The 16,815-nt window shown below is 45.6% G+C and overlaps 1 protein-coding gene across 19 annotated transcripts in view; it reads left to right on the top strand.

Annotated features, from left to right (window-relative positions):
* The first annotated feature begins 1,689 nt into the window (after positions 1-1,689).
* The window catches only part of afdna (afadin, adherens junction formation factor a), a 59,037-nt gene continuing 43,911 nt past the window's right edge, over positions 1,690-16,815 (top strand). For 5 of the 19 annotated variants that reach the window (XM_052052239.1, XM_052052242.1, XM_052052244.1 and 2 more), the window contains exon 1: positions 1,691-2,030. In XM_052052239.1, coding sequence (XP_051908199.1) covers positions 1,929-2,030 — 102 coding nt within the window. In that variant the 5' untranslated portion in view covers positions 1,691-1,928. Of the gene's footprint in view, positions 2,031-16,815 lie in introns of all 19 variants that reach the window. The other 14 variants (XM_052052257.1, XM_052052240.1, XM_052052248.1 and 11 more) reach the window with 5 other exon arrangements.

The raw sequence follows: 16,815 nt of genomic DNA, 5'->3' as shown, positions 1-16,815 counted from the left end.
TCTCCTATGCAATGCACACACGACTGATTCCAAGCATGTGTCATGCACTAGTAGCCACTTTTTTTTCCCCACTACTGCCTTCCCCTGAGCTTTGTAGTGTCACAAGGACAGCCTACTCGTACGTTTTAACTGCATACTAGTAGGCCAAATCCCAATAGCACAATTTCCCCTCTGTGGTACTAAGAAAGGTGGAAAAAGCATCCCAGCTGTGGCATTCTCGATATTCTACTCGGGCACCAAATTATCTTACAAGTGGAGACAAAGAGCATACTACCACTGTGAACTGCAGCGCTACTGAAATTCAGAAGTAGCAAAACCAAAAGAGGAAACCAACCCGGTCAGATAACGCTACCACTTCCTGTGTGATTGTCACAGCCTTGCACTGATTATACGTGTGTGTGTGTGTGTGTGTGCGTGCGTGTGTGTGTGCGTTTCTACTACAACACACATTTTGAGTCTGCATAATACTGTAAACGCACCACATTTGCTGCTTTCATCATTTTCCTCACACGGATGACTATTCCGTGACATTTTGATGTCCTTATCAATGATTGTCTTTCCCTTTGACCGCAGAGTGCCTCTCCTTATCTGTTTTCATGCTCCATAGAGATAGCGTGTTTATGGAGTTTTATTTCTTATCGTTTCACCACCACAGCTGTTGCAGTGTTTGTACATATTAGCGTAAATATGCCACCGTTTAAGATTAAAGTGCGTTTCTTGTTTTTTTCCCCCTACTGATAATAAAAAGCCCGTCGAGGGCACTCTTAAATTTCTAGTTTTGCAGCAAACTTACAGTTGGAAGTATATGATTCATTTTGTTTAATTCATTCCCCCTCCCTAGCTAGCACAGAAAAAAAAAAGATAAAAGCTATGCGTTTCATGACTTTCATGTGGTGCCAGGCAGAGTTCACATAGGGCTTAAGCATAACTGACCTAAACACTGCAGTCCAGTTACAATTGAATATAAAACAGATTGTGCTACATCATGTCTAATTAGGACAGTGCAGTACTTACAGATAAATTACCTTATAGTCAAGTTTGGGTGAAATTTCCCGAATTCCCAGTTTTGTTGAATGGGGCAATAGGCCTATGAAAACAGAGTCACGAAAAGGTTTGGAAATTGTTTACAAAAAACAGCTCTATATGGAACAATTAACCCCTTAATCCTATTTTTGCGCGAAGTGTCCTCGGTTGCCAGTTTCCTTAATTGCAGCAATAATTTCATGGAAAAGTGGCCTCAAATCAGACAGGCACACTCAAAACAGCAGATTCCAGACTTCAATCGTCTCTACTCCGCTTTGCATGTACTGCACTGTAACATTTCCAATAAAACAGCGACACCTGGTGGTCTCCAATGGACGATTGCTATTTTTAGTTACGCGTGAAAATTAGATGAAATTGTAGATACAGTATCTGTAACCGAAATTTGACTAGTCAAAATTGTATTGTAGATATCTCTAACGTTGAACTCAAACTTCAAAGACATGAAAGGCAAACTCGACGTCATACTGTATGTCCGTGGCATGCAGACATCAGACTGGCGATAATAATTAAGGAATGTTGGCAACCTCTATCCACTGTCGCTGTTAAATGTTTGGTCTTGCCGCATTCGCGACACGTCACTTCCCATGTGACGTCATGACTATGGACTTTAAACAGTTAAGCCCAACGGCGCGCATGCTCGCGTACTGTTGATTCGGGGGCGCGCCCAACCTCACCGCTGCTGGCCAAACTCAAACCCAGCACACACACACGCGCGTACACACACAGACAGGTCGCGGCGGCGAGGGCGAAACGACAGGACGCACTCGGACTTTGGAAAACGTCGGCGTCTGGAGCAGCCACCCACCTCCTTGGACTATCGTATTTTATTTTATTATTTTTAAATACACAAATTCATCCAGAGAGCCTCGGAGAGACTGTGCAGCATGTCGGGCAACAGGGAGGAGGAGAGGCGGAAACTGGCCGACATCATCAACCACTGGAACGCCAACCGGCTCGACCTGTTCGAGATCAGCCGGCCCACAGAGGTAGGCAGCGGGCCGGCGTCGGGGAGCACGATAGGCCGCGGTGCAGCGGGGCCTGGAGCCATTTCCAACCCAGCTGGCTCCGCGCCTCGGGAATGCCGAATACGAACCGCGGTCGGCGGCGTGTTGTAGTCGCTGTGCTCCCTGGGAATTCCCTCAAGTTCCACGCTTGGAGGAGCAGAATGTACACCAGACTCGGTTGGAAAACCGCCCATTTACGATTGCGTGCTTTTCGAGTCGTTCAGCTAAATAACGTGAAAGATGTTTTACATTTGGACTTTAAAAAAACCGTAACCGGTCATTTAGGCTTTAGATAGTGGCGTATTTAGAGTCGAAATCGCGCGGTAATTGTGATTTGACGGAGCTAGGTAACAGCTCCTTGCTACCGGACACAGCTGTGCGTTGAGGAGGTTAAGAGGGAATAACAGGGACAGCCTTCCCTAAACACAACACAGACAACAATTCCAAACTAAGTCGCTTTGAGAAATAAACGCTGTTTTGTGGCCAAAAAAACGGGCCGAATCTGCAGGGAACAGCAGCCAAGTCTTTTCAAGTGTTCAAATGTCATGTTGGACGGTGGCGAGCCGCCGTCGAGGCTACGCAGCTCTTAAAAGTGGCACATTTTCCAAGCTACTCTGGCGGTGTTGTTCTCTGCTAACCGAGGAGACACTGGCTCAGCCGCTAGTTAGCTTGGTTAGCTACGTAAACATCTCCAAACCACACTTACTAAACCCCTTCAATAATATATCATGTAAACGTTCACGTTGCCTATAAATGTAATGTTACCGCGAAGATAGCAGCGGCTAACACACTCAGCAAGCAGCAGTAGTAGCAACACAGGCGGGATTTTATTTAATACTCTTGATACATAGATGCAAGCCTGAAGTATTAACCAAGAACAAGAGGTCCATGATTATTCGCCGTAAGGTGTTTTTGTCCTGTGAAGACAAGCTAGGCGCAAGACACAAGCGCCCCCCTACCCCTCACTTGTCAGTGCATTGTCTGTTCTGACACGATTCACCACTAAATGCATGATTTTGTCTTATTGGCGCAGTAATACCTACATACATACATGCTGATTTATATAGCGCTTTCACAACAGCGGCAGCTGTAACAAAGTGCTTAACAAAACAGTTAACATAAAGTAAAATAATAAACACAACACATAACATAAAACACGGACAGTCATGCAGTTCTAACCACTTTTCCATCACACGCTTTGTTGTTTGAAGCAGTTTGAGATGAAAGAGGAGAGAATCAAAATTTCCTTTAACCGGTGGATCAGAGACCTGCAACATATGATCTTATTAACTCACTATAGTGGGCATTTAGGATGATAACAAAAAAATCATGTAGCATTTGTGTTCCAGCTAGGTCTCCATGCTGCTTCTAACAAGTTGATCAAGAACGTCTACCTAACCTGAACTTCTGACGGCTGACTCTTTTGGATTTATGGCCGTGATTGTGATTGTATCAGCCGCTGTGTTTTAAGTAGCCCCCCCCCCCCCCCCCCCCCCCCAGACCACTCCTTCCTTCCTCCTCCATTTTGGATAAGGAGAGGGGGTCACGGGGTCCCCTCCTCTCCCCTTGAGCCGATTAATTCATCGGGATTGAAGCTGGCCGGCCAGCCAGCCAGCCAGCCGTTGGCCAGAGTTGTGTACGCTGATGATTAACTGACTCGCTGCCAGCTCTCAAGGCCTCTCGTAAGTCTGTTACTATACGTGAGCCAGCACAACAACAAGTCGCTTACTGCGCACTACGAGGGACACCGCGACAATAATAACGCTGCTCCTGTACGACTGCAAGGCATGGCCATTTCTCAAGGCCTCGTTAAGTCTGTCACTTTTCAAGGGGCAGTAATAAGACGTCAGTTGCTGGACATACAGTATGAGAGACGGGGGGGGGGGGGGGGGGGCAATGGTAATAAGACTTTCTGTGCAGTACAGCCACTACAGCAATATTAGGCAGACCGAATGTATTTAGATAGCACACTTCAAACACAAGATGACTCGGTGTGCTTCACAGAAACAGAAAGTACCACAACTAGAGTATCTTTCTGAAATTCTGAAAAGATCGTATTGTAAAATTGAATAGAAAATGCTTTCAAAATCTCTGAATCAAAGCACCATTTTCCACTTGGATTTTAAGGCGTTTACACTTGGGGCTGACTTCACTTCTTTTGGCACCTTATTCCCTTCGCGTGTAGCATAACAGCTCAATGCCACTTCACCATGTTTGCTTTGAAACCCGGGCTTCATTATTTGACTTGAGTCCGCAGCCCTCAGAGCCTTACTGGGTTTATAATCGTCTAACGTTTCCTTCATGTATTCCGGACCCAAACCATTCAGTGATTTATCAAAACTTAATCTATTCTACAGTTGGCTGGGAGCCAGCGTATAGCCAGTGCAAGTTTCTAACTGTACCACTGGATAGCACAGCCACTTCTCAAGGCCTCTTCTAACTCTCTTACCATTGTATTGGATGTATTTATTTGTACATGGACAACAAAACAATGTAACAATATAAGCAGGAGCATTGTAAATAAATGGTCTAGGTAAGATCGGAAAATCCATGTTCTGGATTTATGGGAGCAACCTCACCGCGTTGTACATTTTCATATTCGGTATAGAACCCCCCCCAAAATAAATACATGTATAAAAGGAGACTTTGTTCATTTTTGAGTGCATACAAGAAAAGAACATTGCAGGAATATCAACAGAAATTAACGAGCGCCAACGTAAAGACGTTAAGTGCCCCCCCACACATCCAGCAATGTTTCACTGAATGCAAACAGATCCGTGACACCGATGGCTCTGTCGGCTGCTTAATGCTCTGCTGCAACATCACAGCTATTCCTTTATGACCAGAAAATCTTTTTTTTTTTTTTGGGGGGGGGGGTTAAAGCCAGAGTAAAATTATCCATCCATCCATCCATTTTCTGATCTTCTTATCCTCACAAAGGGTACGGGGCGTGCTGGAGCCTATCCCAGCTGTCTTCGGGCAGTAGATGGGGTGCACCCTGAACCGGTTGCCAGCCAATCACAGGGCACACACAGAATAACAACAATCCGCGCTAATATTCACACCTAGGGAGACTTTAGAGTGTTCCGTTAACCTCCCATGCATGTGTTTGGAATATGGGAACAAACCAGAGTACCCGCAGAAAACCCACGCAGGCACGGGAGAACATGCAAACTCCACACAGCCGAAATTGAACCCGGCCGATGCACTAACCAGTCGACCACCGGGCCGCCCCCAAATTAAAGGTATTGATGATACGTGATAAGCGCTCAATTTGTCTGACTTAAACTTAAATTCATTGACTATATTGGCATTACGAAAAATAAAAACACAGGCTGAAGTTTTGCTTCAAGTCTTGTTTGTTGTTCACTTTTCAAATAATATGGACGTTTTTCGAAGAAATTGGTAGATAAGAGATGAGATCGAAGATTAACAACTAATGGCAGATTTTGGTCCAATTACTCGTCAAACTTTTTAATCTTGCAATCTGGAGGGGGCTCAAGTTCTCAAAGTTTTGCGGAACGGTTCTGCTATTTTCATTTCGGAACACAGAATGTCCAGTGAGATACATTGCTGTTGAAATCTGCCCACAGTCTCCTCACTGTTGCAGCGCCCCGCTTTCTTCTTTTTCTTTGATGTTATTTTTAGTGGATCAAAAACAGCTTGGTGCTGACTCGTTGGTTGTTTTTGCCATGTTCTTTGCTCGATAAGATAAACCTCGTTTCAGAACGTCTTGTTGTCCTGTTTGCTTTTTATCTGGCTCTTGTGTTTAAATACACTGAGAAGACATTCACACTAACCCAATGCTTCTTTGGTTTCTACTATGTTCTTATGCGGACAGCGTAATTGCAGGCACAGTGAGCGTCTGTGACGTCTCCTCGCAGTGCGCCGAGTCCGTTTCGGAACTTCAGTGTGTTTCGGAACAGAGGATCATCAGAAGTCTCTGAGCATGAAAGGAGTTCTGGACCTGAGCAAAATGGGTCAAAAAGTTAGCGTGAATGTACCTGCAGCCCGTTTAACATCATATGTGTACTACGGCACATTTTTGCATGGATGCGGCAGGAAATGGCCTCGAAAAAGTCGCACAAGATGTCAATTGAGCTCACAAGACTACGCTTCCGCCAGCATCAAAGGCAAACAAGCAGTCCAACTCCTAATTTTATATCAAAGGCATATGACACCCTGGTTAATGCCACCTATTTTTACACTTTTGGGACAATTGCAAAGGTTCAAAATTGAGATTTATGAGACTCGTCTGGAACATGAATGTTCAATTATGCAAAGTGACTGTTAATTTGTCTCTTGTACAAATAGTCCTGCCCACCCACTAAGTGAGAAATTAAAGTCACCGTTCAGCCACAGGAGACACGTGTCGTTAACAGCGTTTGCCAAATGTGAATGATTTCCGAAGTCACCAAGTACCTCCGAATATGCTGAAACCACGCCCCGCACAACTGTCATCTGTGAATCGGATACTGTGACTACTAGCTGGGAAAATGGATCCACTTAGCTCCATGTTTGAGCTGCCAAAATATGCCCACTTTAATCCTCCAGTGTCTGTAATGCATCCCGGGGGCTTTTCCACGTCGCAACAATCAGGTGCTCTCGAGCAGCCATGCAAGTGCAAACCCCCCATGGCAAAAACTGACTATTATGTCACACTTTTTCTCTTCCCAACCGGCTTTTGCCTTCTCTCCGTAACTTGCGCACACTTAGAGCCGACAACGAGGCACTCTTAAAGGGCTCACGTCAGCCCACTGTGCAAAGGGAAAATCAGTTTCAGGAGTGTAGGGTTCGCTAGCTACCAAGCTAACCGGACATCTTAACTCATTCACCCCCAAAGACATATTTATATGCATTTTCAGACTTCACACGTTCTATCCCATGTACTTTGGTTTTCTCCCCCCCCCCCCCCCCCCCGCAAGACTGAAAGTCCTTTTTTTTTTAAACGGGTCTGAAAGTGGCTGGTACTGAATGAGTTAATTGTGATGGATAACTGCTGATGCGAGCAGAGGTGCTCAAGTTGTTCTATAGTTGGGGAGGGATGACTCGGTTTGCCGAAGTGCGTCATCAAGCGCTGCTTTTGCACCCCTAAACAGTCAGCAAAACTGAAATGATTAAAAAAAAAACCCAAAAAACGGTTTCATGCCACCACTGAGTGCTTTTCTGCACTTATCTTTAAACATGTGTCATGTATTTAGAAGCCTCTGAAAATCACTTTACTGACAAATTAAGTCTTGAATAATAATAAGAAAAATACTGTGCCTTTGATTTGTAAATGTTCAGAGACTATTTCTGAAAGTGTGTTCTGCACTCCAGGGGCCAATTAATGTAATAAGGAGATTTTTGCTGATAGTTGATGAATTATTCACTTTGGCTTTATTTCCGATGGGAAACTTGCTTGCGTCTTTTTCCCCGACTCGTAAAAAGTATTGAGGAAAGCTCAGATCCAGTCTGGTGAATTGAAGACGGAAACTGTCACGCCCCCCCCCCCCCCCCCCCCCCTCCCAGCCCCTCGGTCCTGCACGGGAAGCAGGAAGCGGGCAGGAAGCGGGTGCTGGGCTGAGATTTCCGCCATCCTGTGGTTTGTGGTCACCTACTTTTGCCGTTTTTATGGATTTATTTAGTTTCATACAAGCATGGACTTCTATGTGTGTTGCTGATTGGATGTGTTTGGGTTTATTGGCCTTTTTTTGCCCTTAAAAGAACGCAGCCCTGAGCTTTTAGAACGTGGTGTGACAACATGGCTTAGCGATCTGCTAGCCTCAGCTACAACGACAATAGTGCGAGACGTGCAAGCACACACAGTGCTGAATACATTTATCTGTGTTCGCATTGTCCCTTGGTGGGCTTCTGGCCCCCCACCCCCCCACCTCCCGCTCTGGCGTTGACGCGTGGCCCCCTCGCTGCCGCGTCGCCATGGCAACCCAGTCATTTGGTGTTTTGGCGCATCGTTGGCTGGGTGTAGCGGGTGGGTCGGGCCGAAGGCTGATTGAAGTTGCGTAATATATGCAATCTTGGAAACACTCGGATCTGGTGCCTCATTTCAAATGGGAAACAATGTGGACTCGCCAACTGGGTCTCCATCCTCAGTTTTAGGTGGACCGCTACTTGAATGTCTCTCATCTAAGCATAGTTGTCAACATTATGCTCTATCCTATGCACTTCAGATACAGCATTTTAAATTAGATTTAATATTTCTCACTGTAGTTGTCCTCTGAGTATTTTGAATTCTTTTTTGGCGGTTTTAAACTGAGGGTATGTTTGTTTTTGAAAACTCCCATTGACAGGTGACATCACAATCCCATTTCTGCTTCCAACAATGACTTGCAAGCTTCCATCCTGAGCAAAAGCCGCAAAGCATCATGGGACTTTCTAGGGGAGCGTGTCATACTGGAAAACGGCGGGCGCGTCACCAGCCGCTGAATGCTGTCTGATCTTCCCAGTTCAACGGGGGGTTATGGCGCACCCCATTGGCCCGCGGGAGAGCCAATCGGTCAGCAGGTGGGGGGAGACGGCTGCCGTCGGGTTTAACGCGGTGTGACAGCGCTATATCTTTAAAGGGGTGGGTTGCTCTGCTGAGCACACACAATACACTTCTTGTTTTAGCGCAAGAGGAAGGACTGAAAAGAGATAAGAGAGCACAAATCACACAGCAGGAATGCGAGCGCTGCACACAGACGAGGCAGCCGACTTCACTTGGCTTGCCGAACAAATGGCGAGAGAAAGCTTCTGTCCATGACAATCAACCATCAACTCCCTTCAATTCTGTTGCATTTCTGTTGCGCCAGTTCTCTCTTACCATGCGGAGTAGGAGTGAGAAAGACATTTGGGACACATTGAGACGTGTGCTGTGACACTTTAGTCATAAGGTGTTCCCCGAGAAGCCCTCACGTTACATTTAACACAGTGACTGGCGTTACGACCTGTGTTTCATGACCCCAAGAATATTGTGTTCTGAGACAAAATGAGCAGTGTCTTGCCCAAGAAAGAGTCAAAAAGTTTTTCTGTTCCTGAGTAATCAGCAGGACAACATGGGGTTGTTTCATTGACAACACCGGTTTCGGACCAAACAGAGGAGAAAATACCGCTTCTGATAATTTTTATTTTTTTTTAAAGGCCAAATAGGGGCATTGATGTACACATTTTTTGCTTTTGTGATATTTCTAACTATAAACTAACAAAAATCAGACTGATAAATTCATACCTGTCAACTTGTACGTTTTCCCCATATTTTATACTTTTTAAAAAATCATTTCAAATCATGTACGGCATATTACAACTTTTATACGAGGGGGGAAAAATCAATTGTGAACCGATCTCACAAAGACCGTTTTGGCTCAAATCCAAATCGTCTCACCTGCTGGTCGCGACTGTTGCCACGGCAAACCAGCAAAAGTAATCCTCAGTTGTACAGTGATCCCTCGCTACTTCGCGGTTCGTTTATCACGGACGGGTTCAGTGCATCGCGGATTCCCCCCCCCAAAAAAATTATATATATTTTTTTACATAAACATGGAGTACAGTACTGTATATGTTGCTCTGTGACTCGCTGTTGTTTTGCAGCTTCTCGAGGACCGTTTGCGGACTTAAAAAAAACGTTTTTACCTGTTTGTTTGTTGGACGCTACTTCGTGGATTTTCGTTTATCGGGGGTGGTTTTGGTCCCCATTAACCGCAATAAACGAGGGATTACTGTATTTTTTTTCATCGTTGCGTACGGTCGGCTTGATACAGCATGATGTGCGCATGCGCGGTAAGCCGTTGAACGGGTTTTCGTTGCTTTGTAAGGGGAATCGTAATCATTTATAAGGGCAGCTATTAGCCGAGGTTAGCAGGTATGCACATTTGAATCGGCAGTGCTTTATTTATTTCTACACATCACTTTGGTGCAGATTAAAAAAAAAAAAGTCTACTATTTGAAGTATACTTTTCAAGTCCAGTCAATATAAAATGAGGAGCTGGCATTAAATGTGTGGCGTCTGAAAAGACATATCAATACGTCGTTGGGAGTGAATGAGTTAAGTTTGACCTCCCAAAACTCGCGCACTACATACGCTTTAATTTATAGCTCTGATGTCTCAGACAACAATTCCACCTGTTTTTCTACTCAAAAGTTGTGCTGATCTGAACTCCAAAATGATGCGACGCTGCTATCTACTGATGTCTCCATCATTCGATGAAAAAAGTACCGAATGAAGATGAACTTGGCTGGGAATCATGGCTTGCATTCTGCTTTATGAACAGAAACGTGAGTTCGCAATGTTGAAGACTTTGCTTCCAACACTTGGTCCAAGTTGATAAGTGCAATTGGAACAAAGATGACAAGTCAAAGCCGTGTGAATTTTGCTACCTGTGAGGTGTTGTGATGTTTTCAGTCATCCGCCAAGGGACCTGCCGTCTTTATCAGGAAGCAGCCAAACTCCTTTTTGCATTCCAGGCATTCTTTCCACTCCACATGGAAGCGCTAAATTGTGACATATGAGCCCATGAGATACTGACTCACTCAGACGAGAGTGGGAGGACTGCTTAGGGAGGCCAATTTTTTTTTTCTGCTTCGCCTCCGCCCGCCCGTATTGATCCCATCAAAGGAAATTAATTGCAGCCTGAGCACAGCCAGTGTTTTCCTCCATGGGCAGTTTAAGTAAGATACCTTGTAAATTAGGGCTATTGTCTAACGTGTAAATAAATGCGTGACTTAAAAAAAAACTGCAGTCAGATGTTCAAGAATTGCTCTTGGGAAAACCTTTAGTTTGTGATACAGGAACCTTTTGGAGGTTCTAAACGGTTTCAATCCAAGTTTTCAGGGGAAGGAAAGAATGATCCCCGGGCTTGCCTAAGCCCTTGTCAAGTCGACAACTAAGCACATCTCAAATTAATTCAGAATTATTTTTGATAACTGATTCTTCGTTAACCTCTTATAATTTAAAATGGTCTAACTTCTCAATTTCACCATCCTGATATTCACTATTCTCCAATTTCTCTAATCTATATATATATTGCGCGTCGTCCCGCACGCGGTCTGTCCTTCCGTCTGTCCCTTTTCAAAACGTACCTACTTCACCGCGCCGCTGCGCGCCGCCACTGTGCGCCGCCACTGCGCGCCGCCACTGCGCGCCGCCACTGCGCGCCGCCACTGCGCGCCGCCACTGCGCCGCTCAGGCAGTGGCTCACTACGATCGCACGAGCATCTTAGCGAAAAAATGTTGTCTACCCACAAGCATTGCAATGAAATTGTTAGTTATTTAGTAGAGCTAAACATCTCTTTATTTTCGCGATAAGCAATGAAGATGAACAAAAAGATGAATCAAGCAACAACACTTTTGTGGGCCGAAGGCCCACCTTACCAGCCTTCCGCAGGAACTAGCTGATGAGCCGCCCGGAGGGCGGCGAACCACCACCTTACCAGCCTTCCGCAGGAACTAGCTGATGAGCCGCCCGGAGGGCGGCGAACCAGCTAGTGCCTTATAAAAGCAGACTTGCGTAGAAACCGAAACAATTACTTTGACTGTATTTTCCGCACTATAAGGTGCCTCTCAGAGTATAAGATGCACCTTCAATGAATGCCGTATTTTAAAACTGTTTTCATCTATCGGGCACACTGCATTCAGTCAGTATAAGGTGCATAGAATAGAAGCTACTGTACTGTCTGCGGTTGCGTTATGCATCCACTAGATGGAGCTATTCTGAGAGGGAGAGAGAGATTGCGCTATGCATCTACTAGATGGCGCTATGCTAAAGGGGATATAATATGATCGTTCCGCTTCAATCTTGCTTGTCTCCTTCTCCCTTCATTTAGCCAGTAGTTAAGTATCCATTCATCCATTTTCCGATTCGCTTATCCTCACAAGGGTCGCAGGAGGTGCTAGACCCTATCCAAGCCGTCTTCGGTCAGTAAGCGGAGAGACACCCTGAACCGGTTGCCAGCCAATCGCAGGGCACACAGAGACAAACAACCATCCACGCTTACACTCACACCTTGGGGCAATTTTTAGTGTTCAATTAGCCTGCCATGCATGTTTTAGGAATGTGGGAGGAAACCGGAGTACCCGGAGAAAGCCCAAACAGGCCTGGGGATAACATGCAAACTCCACACAGGCAGGCCAGAGCTGGAATTAAACCCAGGACCTGTGCATTGTGAGGTCGACGCACTAACCACTTGGGACCGGGCCGCCCTGTTGTATTTAACTATGTTTTTGGTATCATCATCGTTTCATAATGGCTGCGCAGAGCTCACATAGTAGTCATCTGTTTGAATGTGTGTTGGCGAATGCACATGTCAATTAGTGTCGGGCAGAACCCTTTTAGGTTAGAATTGGTTCCCGCTAATAATCACCACCAGACGCCAGATGAACACGAACAGGGAAACAACTCAGTGGGGCATATAAAGAGACTGTGCAACACCATACATAAGACACATCGGATTATAAGGCGTACTGTCGTTTTTTAGGAGTGCCTTATAGTGCGGAAAATACGGTACTTTGGAAAACAGTTTATAAAATGTTACAGAATTAATCTGTAACTAAATCAAATTAATTTGTGCATTTTCTCCACTGTCAATGTTCTGTTCTTGAGTAATTGGATGGAAATTAAGACACTTTTGGAAAAGCTGATTAATACAGATTGATCGATTATTCAAATCGTTTGTTGCAGCGCTACATCTAAAGTTAGCTTTGTATGGCGGCGAAAGTCAAATCTTATTGCCCAAAGAAACGATTAAAGCCAATGGGGGATCTTTTTCATTCCCTGTTTGTCCACCTGAGACACCCGAGAAGTGTGGCGGTTCCACGGGAAACCTGACACCCGGCCGTCGCCATGACGGCGCGACCGGGTCGGCTTGTGCTCATTCCTGGTGGACGGCTCGACTGCTCGTCTCATGCGTGTGGCCGTGCGGCGTGAAAGGGTTGATGATGAATTCCCGCACAGTGAGCCACTTTGACACCTACCAATCTCCTCATAAGTTATTCAAACTCTCAAGTGTCCCATATGATCGGCGTTAAGGGGCCTCATTAGCCCGCAGTTAATTATGGCACACCGGCCGACATGATGACGGGTCTCGGGTCCGACAGAAACGGCAAACAAGGGAGCGGAGAGGAACAGGATGTCGGAGGCGCCACCACACGGAGCGCTTAACCATTCAAAAATGATCCCATGCAGATGGTGGACTGAGCGGGCGTGTTGTCCAAAAACAAAAACTTGTATTGTTTCTAATATCCAGAGTCCCATAAGAGGCTGATCCAAAATTGATTTGCTCATTTTTTTCAGAGGGTTCTTTTCTTTGAAACTGATTTTTTTTTTTTTTTGGTTCCATGGTCCAGACCCCCTTTCACTCTGACTTCACAATCAATTGGCACCAGCCAAATATTGTGGTTATGTTGGGGAATTTTTTTTATAGAACTCACCGTAGCGCAACACGTTATGTTCACACACACTTATAGTCACAGATGCTACAGCGTAGAATTTGAGGGTAGTGGACACAAATAATACCTACACCACACACACTTATATGGCTAAGGTTTATCAATGCAAAATGCATTTTTATCCTCAAAGGTGGAAAATTGTCAACATCATTATGCCGCCTTTATGTGGGAGGGTGAAGGGTAGTGACGGGTAGTTTCAGCTTTCGCAGCAGTGTTGAAGGGGCTTCACCAGGAGCTTGCATTTTCATGGTTGTGAGTCGTTTGGATTGCCATGTTTCGCCTCACTTGTCAGGCTTGACTGGCCTTGTATATATGTATGTACACACACACACACGCATAGCCTTGATCCTTACTTGCTGTTAATGAAGGCAATGACAACAAGTCTGATTTGTGAACCCCTTGTCCCACCTGAGTTGATTTAATGCCGCCCCTTCCCACAATGCGTTGCTTTACCAAGGGTGGGCTGTGTGAATCGGTGGTGTGAGTATGCGCCTGTGTGCAGCTTTGTGTGTGCATGCGGTCGATACTGAAGCAGAAACTCACCTGAAACAAAGACACGCTGTACCTTTTCATTCACTGTCGACAAACAAGCCTCCATTCTGTCCACTCAGCTTGTTGCGAAGCTCAAATGAGGATGGGGAAATGGTGGTGGTGTACCGAGTCAACGTGGGGCATTTCAAATGTTGAATTCTTAACCTGAGAACTATCCCGAGAGTCGTATTTAGAATCTGAGAGTGGAAAAGGGGGCCGTCTCAGTCCACTTCAATAAAAAGAAACAAAATAGAATTCCCTAGCCCGACGATGGACTATGGAAGCCACTTATGAAGTCGTATGGAACAAAATCGTCCTGACAAATCGAACAATTCGATTAATCATCAAGCCAAGGGTTAAAATAACTTTTAGCCTCGGGGTTCTTCAACTTTTGACAAGTAGCAACTAAAGATTTACAAAGCTCTCCAGTTAGCACTTTAATGTCCAACACTATAAGCATATTTAATCTTATTGTGAGCCACTGTGTAACATTTGGCACACAGTTTGATCAACTCTGTGCTTAAATGGAGGAACAAAAAAACGATGCACACAAAGTTATATGAAAATAGTGCCTAAATAAATGTTCAACTCATTCACTCCCAAAGACGTTTTTAAACGTCTTTTCAGACTTGGTCTAGAATTGGCTGGTACTGAATGAGTTCTAAGAAGCAGCAAACAATTCTTCACAATTATAATGTACTCCAAAGTTTTAAAACAGAAATTGTTTGAGTTTATTTCATGTTTGAAGTGTGTTTTGATATGTTTGTATATCATGTAGCAAGAGCGGCGATAGTATGTTGTATGTTGGGATCTTGGTAAACTGGGATTGTTCCTGTGCCGTGTTCGTGTCTTGGGTGCGCCTTTGAAGCCTTTGAAGAGGTCTCTGCGCGCATCCGAAGCCGAATGAACTTCCCCTCTGCAAAACTCGCTCCCACTGACCTTCGACTCGGGCTTATGGGCCAATCTCCCCCATGTTGCCGCAGGTGGGGCCACAACAATATTGACTCAGGAACGCACTTCATTTTAGTAAGCCTGCATGTGTGCGTGTTGTTGTTCCCGTGTGTATGCGCGGAGGCGGGCGAGAAGACCCCACGGCCGCGGGAATCTGTTCTGCTTTTCACCGGAACGGCCATCTCCTCCCATCAATCTCCTCTTCATCAGGCCAAATGAATCCAAATTGACATTTTCTGTCGGCAATGTGAGCGCCACTTCTCATTTTGTAACACCTGATAACACACAAGCGCACGCAGAGTCACGCACTCTTATATGGACGTAGTCCAGGGTGTTGCTATACCTCCGTCTGGATTGATGTCCTGGCTGTGTGAGAAGTAAGATGAAATGTGAAGCCCGACGGAATTTCATTTCCTGTAACCAACTTCTCTCAATGCTCGAAAACACGAGCTGAAGGTAAAACGCCAACGATTGCAACGTGGAATTGAAGCGATGGCTCATCAGTCCTGCCTCGAAGCAGTCAAGTCACAATGGAGTGCGATGCGCAGTTGTGAGCAGTGTAGGCGGCATTCAACAGCCTGATGATTATAAAAGCAGAACTGTGAGTGATTGTTAATTTTCCCTGTCAATTTTCTGAATGGCCATCCCCATTTGTGACAGGTTTTTCCTGTTGTGAGTGATTTATGATTATGAGTTATTATTATTTTTTTACTTGATTTTCCGTTTTGCTTGGCTGTGGCTGATGACAGCGATCTGCACAGTTGGCCTACTTTTGCCGTTCAAGTGTGATTTAAAAAAAAAATCTTTTGCAGGCATCACTCATGCTCAGTCGTCACTGTGTTTTGCGAAAGCGCCTGCGTCGCACGTGGGTCCGACCTGTTATTCGTTGACATCAACACGTGCGCCACTGCTGGAATTGAAAAGCTGTCCTTGTGGATTACCGCAGGGGAGAGCTGAGGCAAAGGATAAACGCAACTTGTTTGCATTTAGACTCCCGACATGTTTTGCAATCCGACGTCGAAAGAAGCTGCAAGCTCAAATTCAACCTTCCCGAGAGCAATTCCTAAATTGCGTTCCCATTTGTTTAGCGTTGTTATTCAGGCGGCAGTGAGGCAGCAGGATTTTCTGAATTGCTGCCTGGTTGGCTCTGAGATTTGAGCGTTGTGAGATTACTTCGTCTTTGCTTGACAGACGGCAATCTCCCCCCCCTTTTTCCCGCCTCCCATTCCCCACTTCTAAAAAGCAGTTGAAAACTCCACACTTGAGCACCACCTTGTTGTCAGTCTGTTTTCTGCAACTCCCTTCAAATATGTATGATGCGCTTCCAAACTGAGAGGGCCATAAAACGACAGGCGCCAAGATGAGGAAGTGGACTTTGCCATGGGAATAATCACAGGCCCGCAGAGTGGCCCGCAGAGTGGCCAGAGGAGTGGCGCGGTGAACTTTGACCTTGCAGCTCGGCGCCTCTGCGGGTGCGCGTCGCCCTGCAAATATGTCGCCGTTTGTTTCCGGCCGGGACGGGCCGCACTTCCTGCGCTTGAACATGACTGAAAGGCGTTCAGCGGTGACCTTTGTTTGTCAGTCCGAGTGGGCCGCCGTCTCCGCGGTAACAGTCGCCGCTGGTTACGCGAGCTTCAGAACGGCAACCCTCCGTGACCCACATTCCAACACTAAATCACAACATGCGCGCGCATTCCTGACCCCGCCCTTGCTATCAAAACGACGCTCAGTATTTCCACTCTGCTCGATTGAGTCACATGTGGCGAGAGGCGCGAGAAGGGAAAATAAGGAGTGCCCTCCGTTCAAGTGTAAATATGCTAAAAATTCTTCGTCCAGTTGTTGCTTGGCAGTTCCTTCATGCTGAAG

The sequence above is a fragment of the Hippocampus zosterae genome, chromosome 19, assembly GCF_025434085.1.
Source record: "Hippocampus zosterae strain Florida chromosome 19, ASM2543408v3, whole genome shotgun sequence".
In the NCBI taxonomy this organism is placed as follows: domain Eukaryota; kingdom Metazoa; phylum Chordata; class Actinopteri; order Syngnathiformes; family Syngnathidae; genus Hippocampus; species Hippocampus zosterae.
Note: the sequence above shows the minus strand (reverse complement) of the source record. Positions and strands in the feature narration are given on the sequence as shown.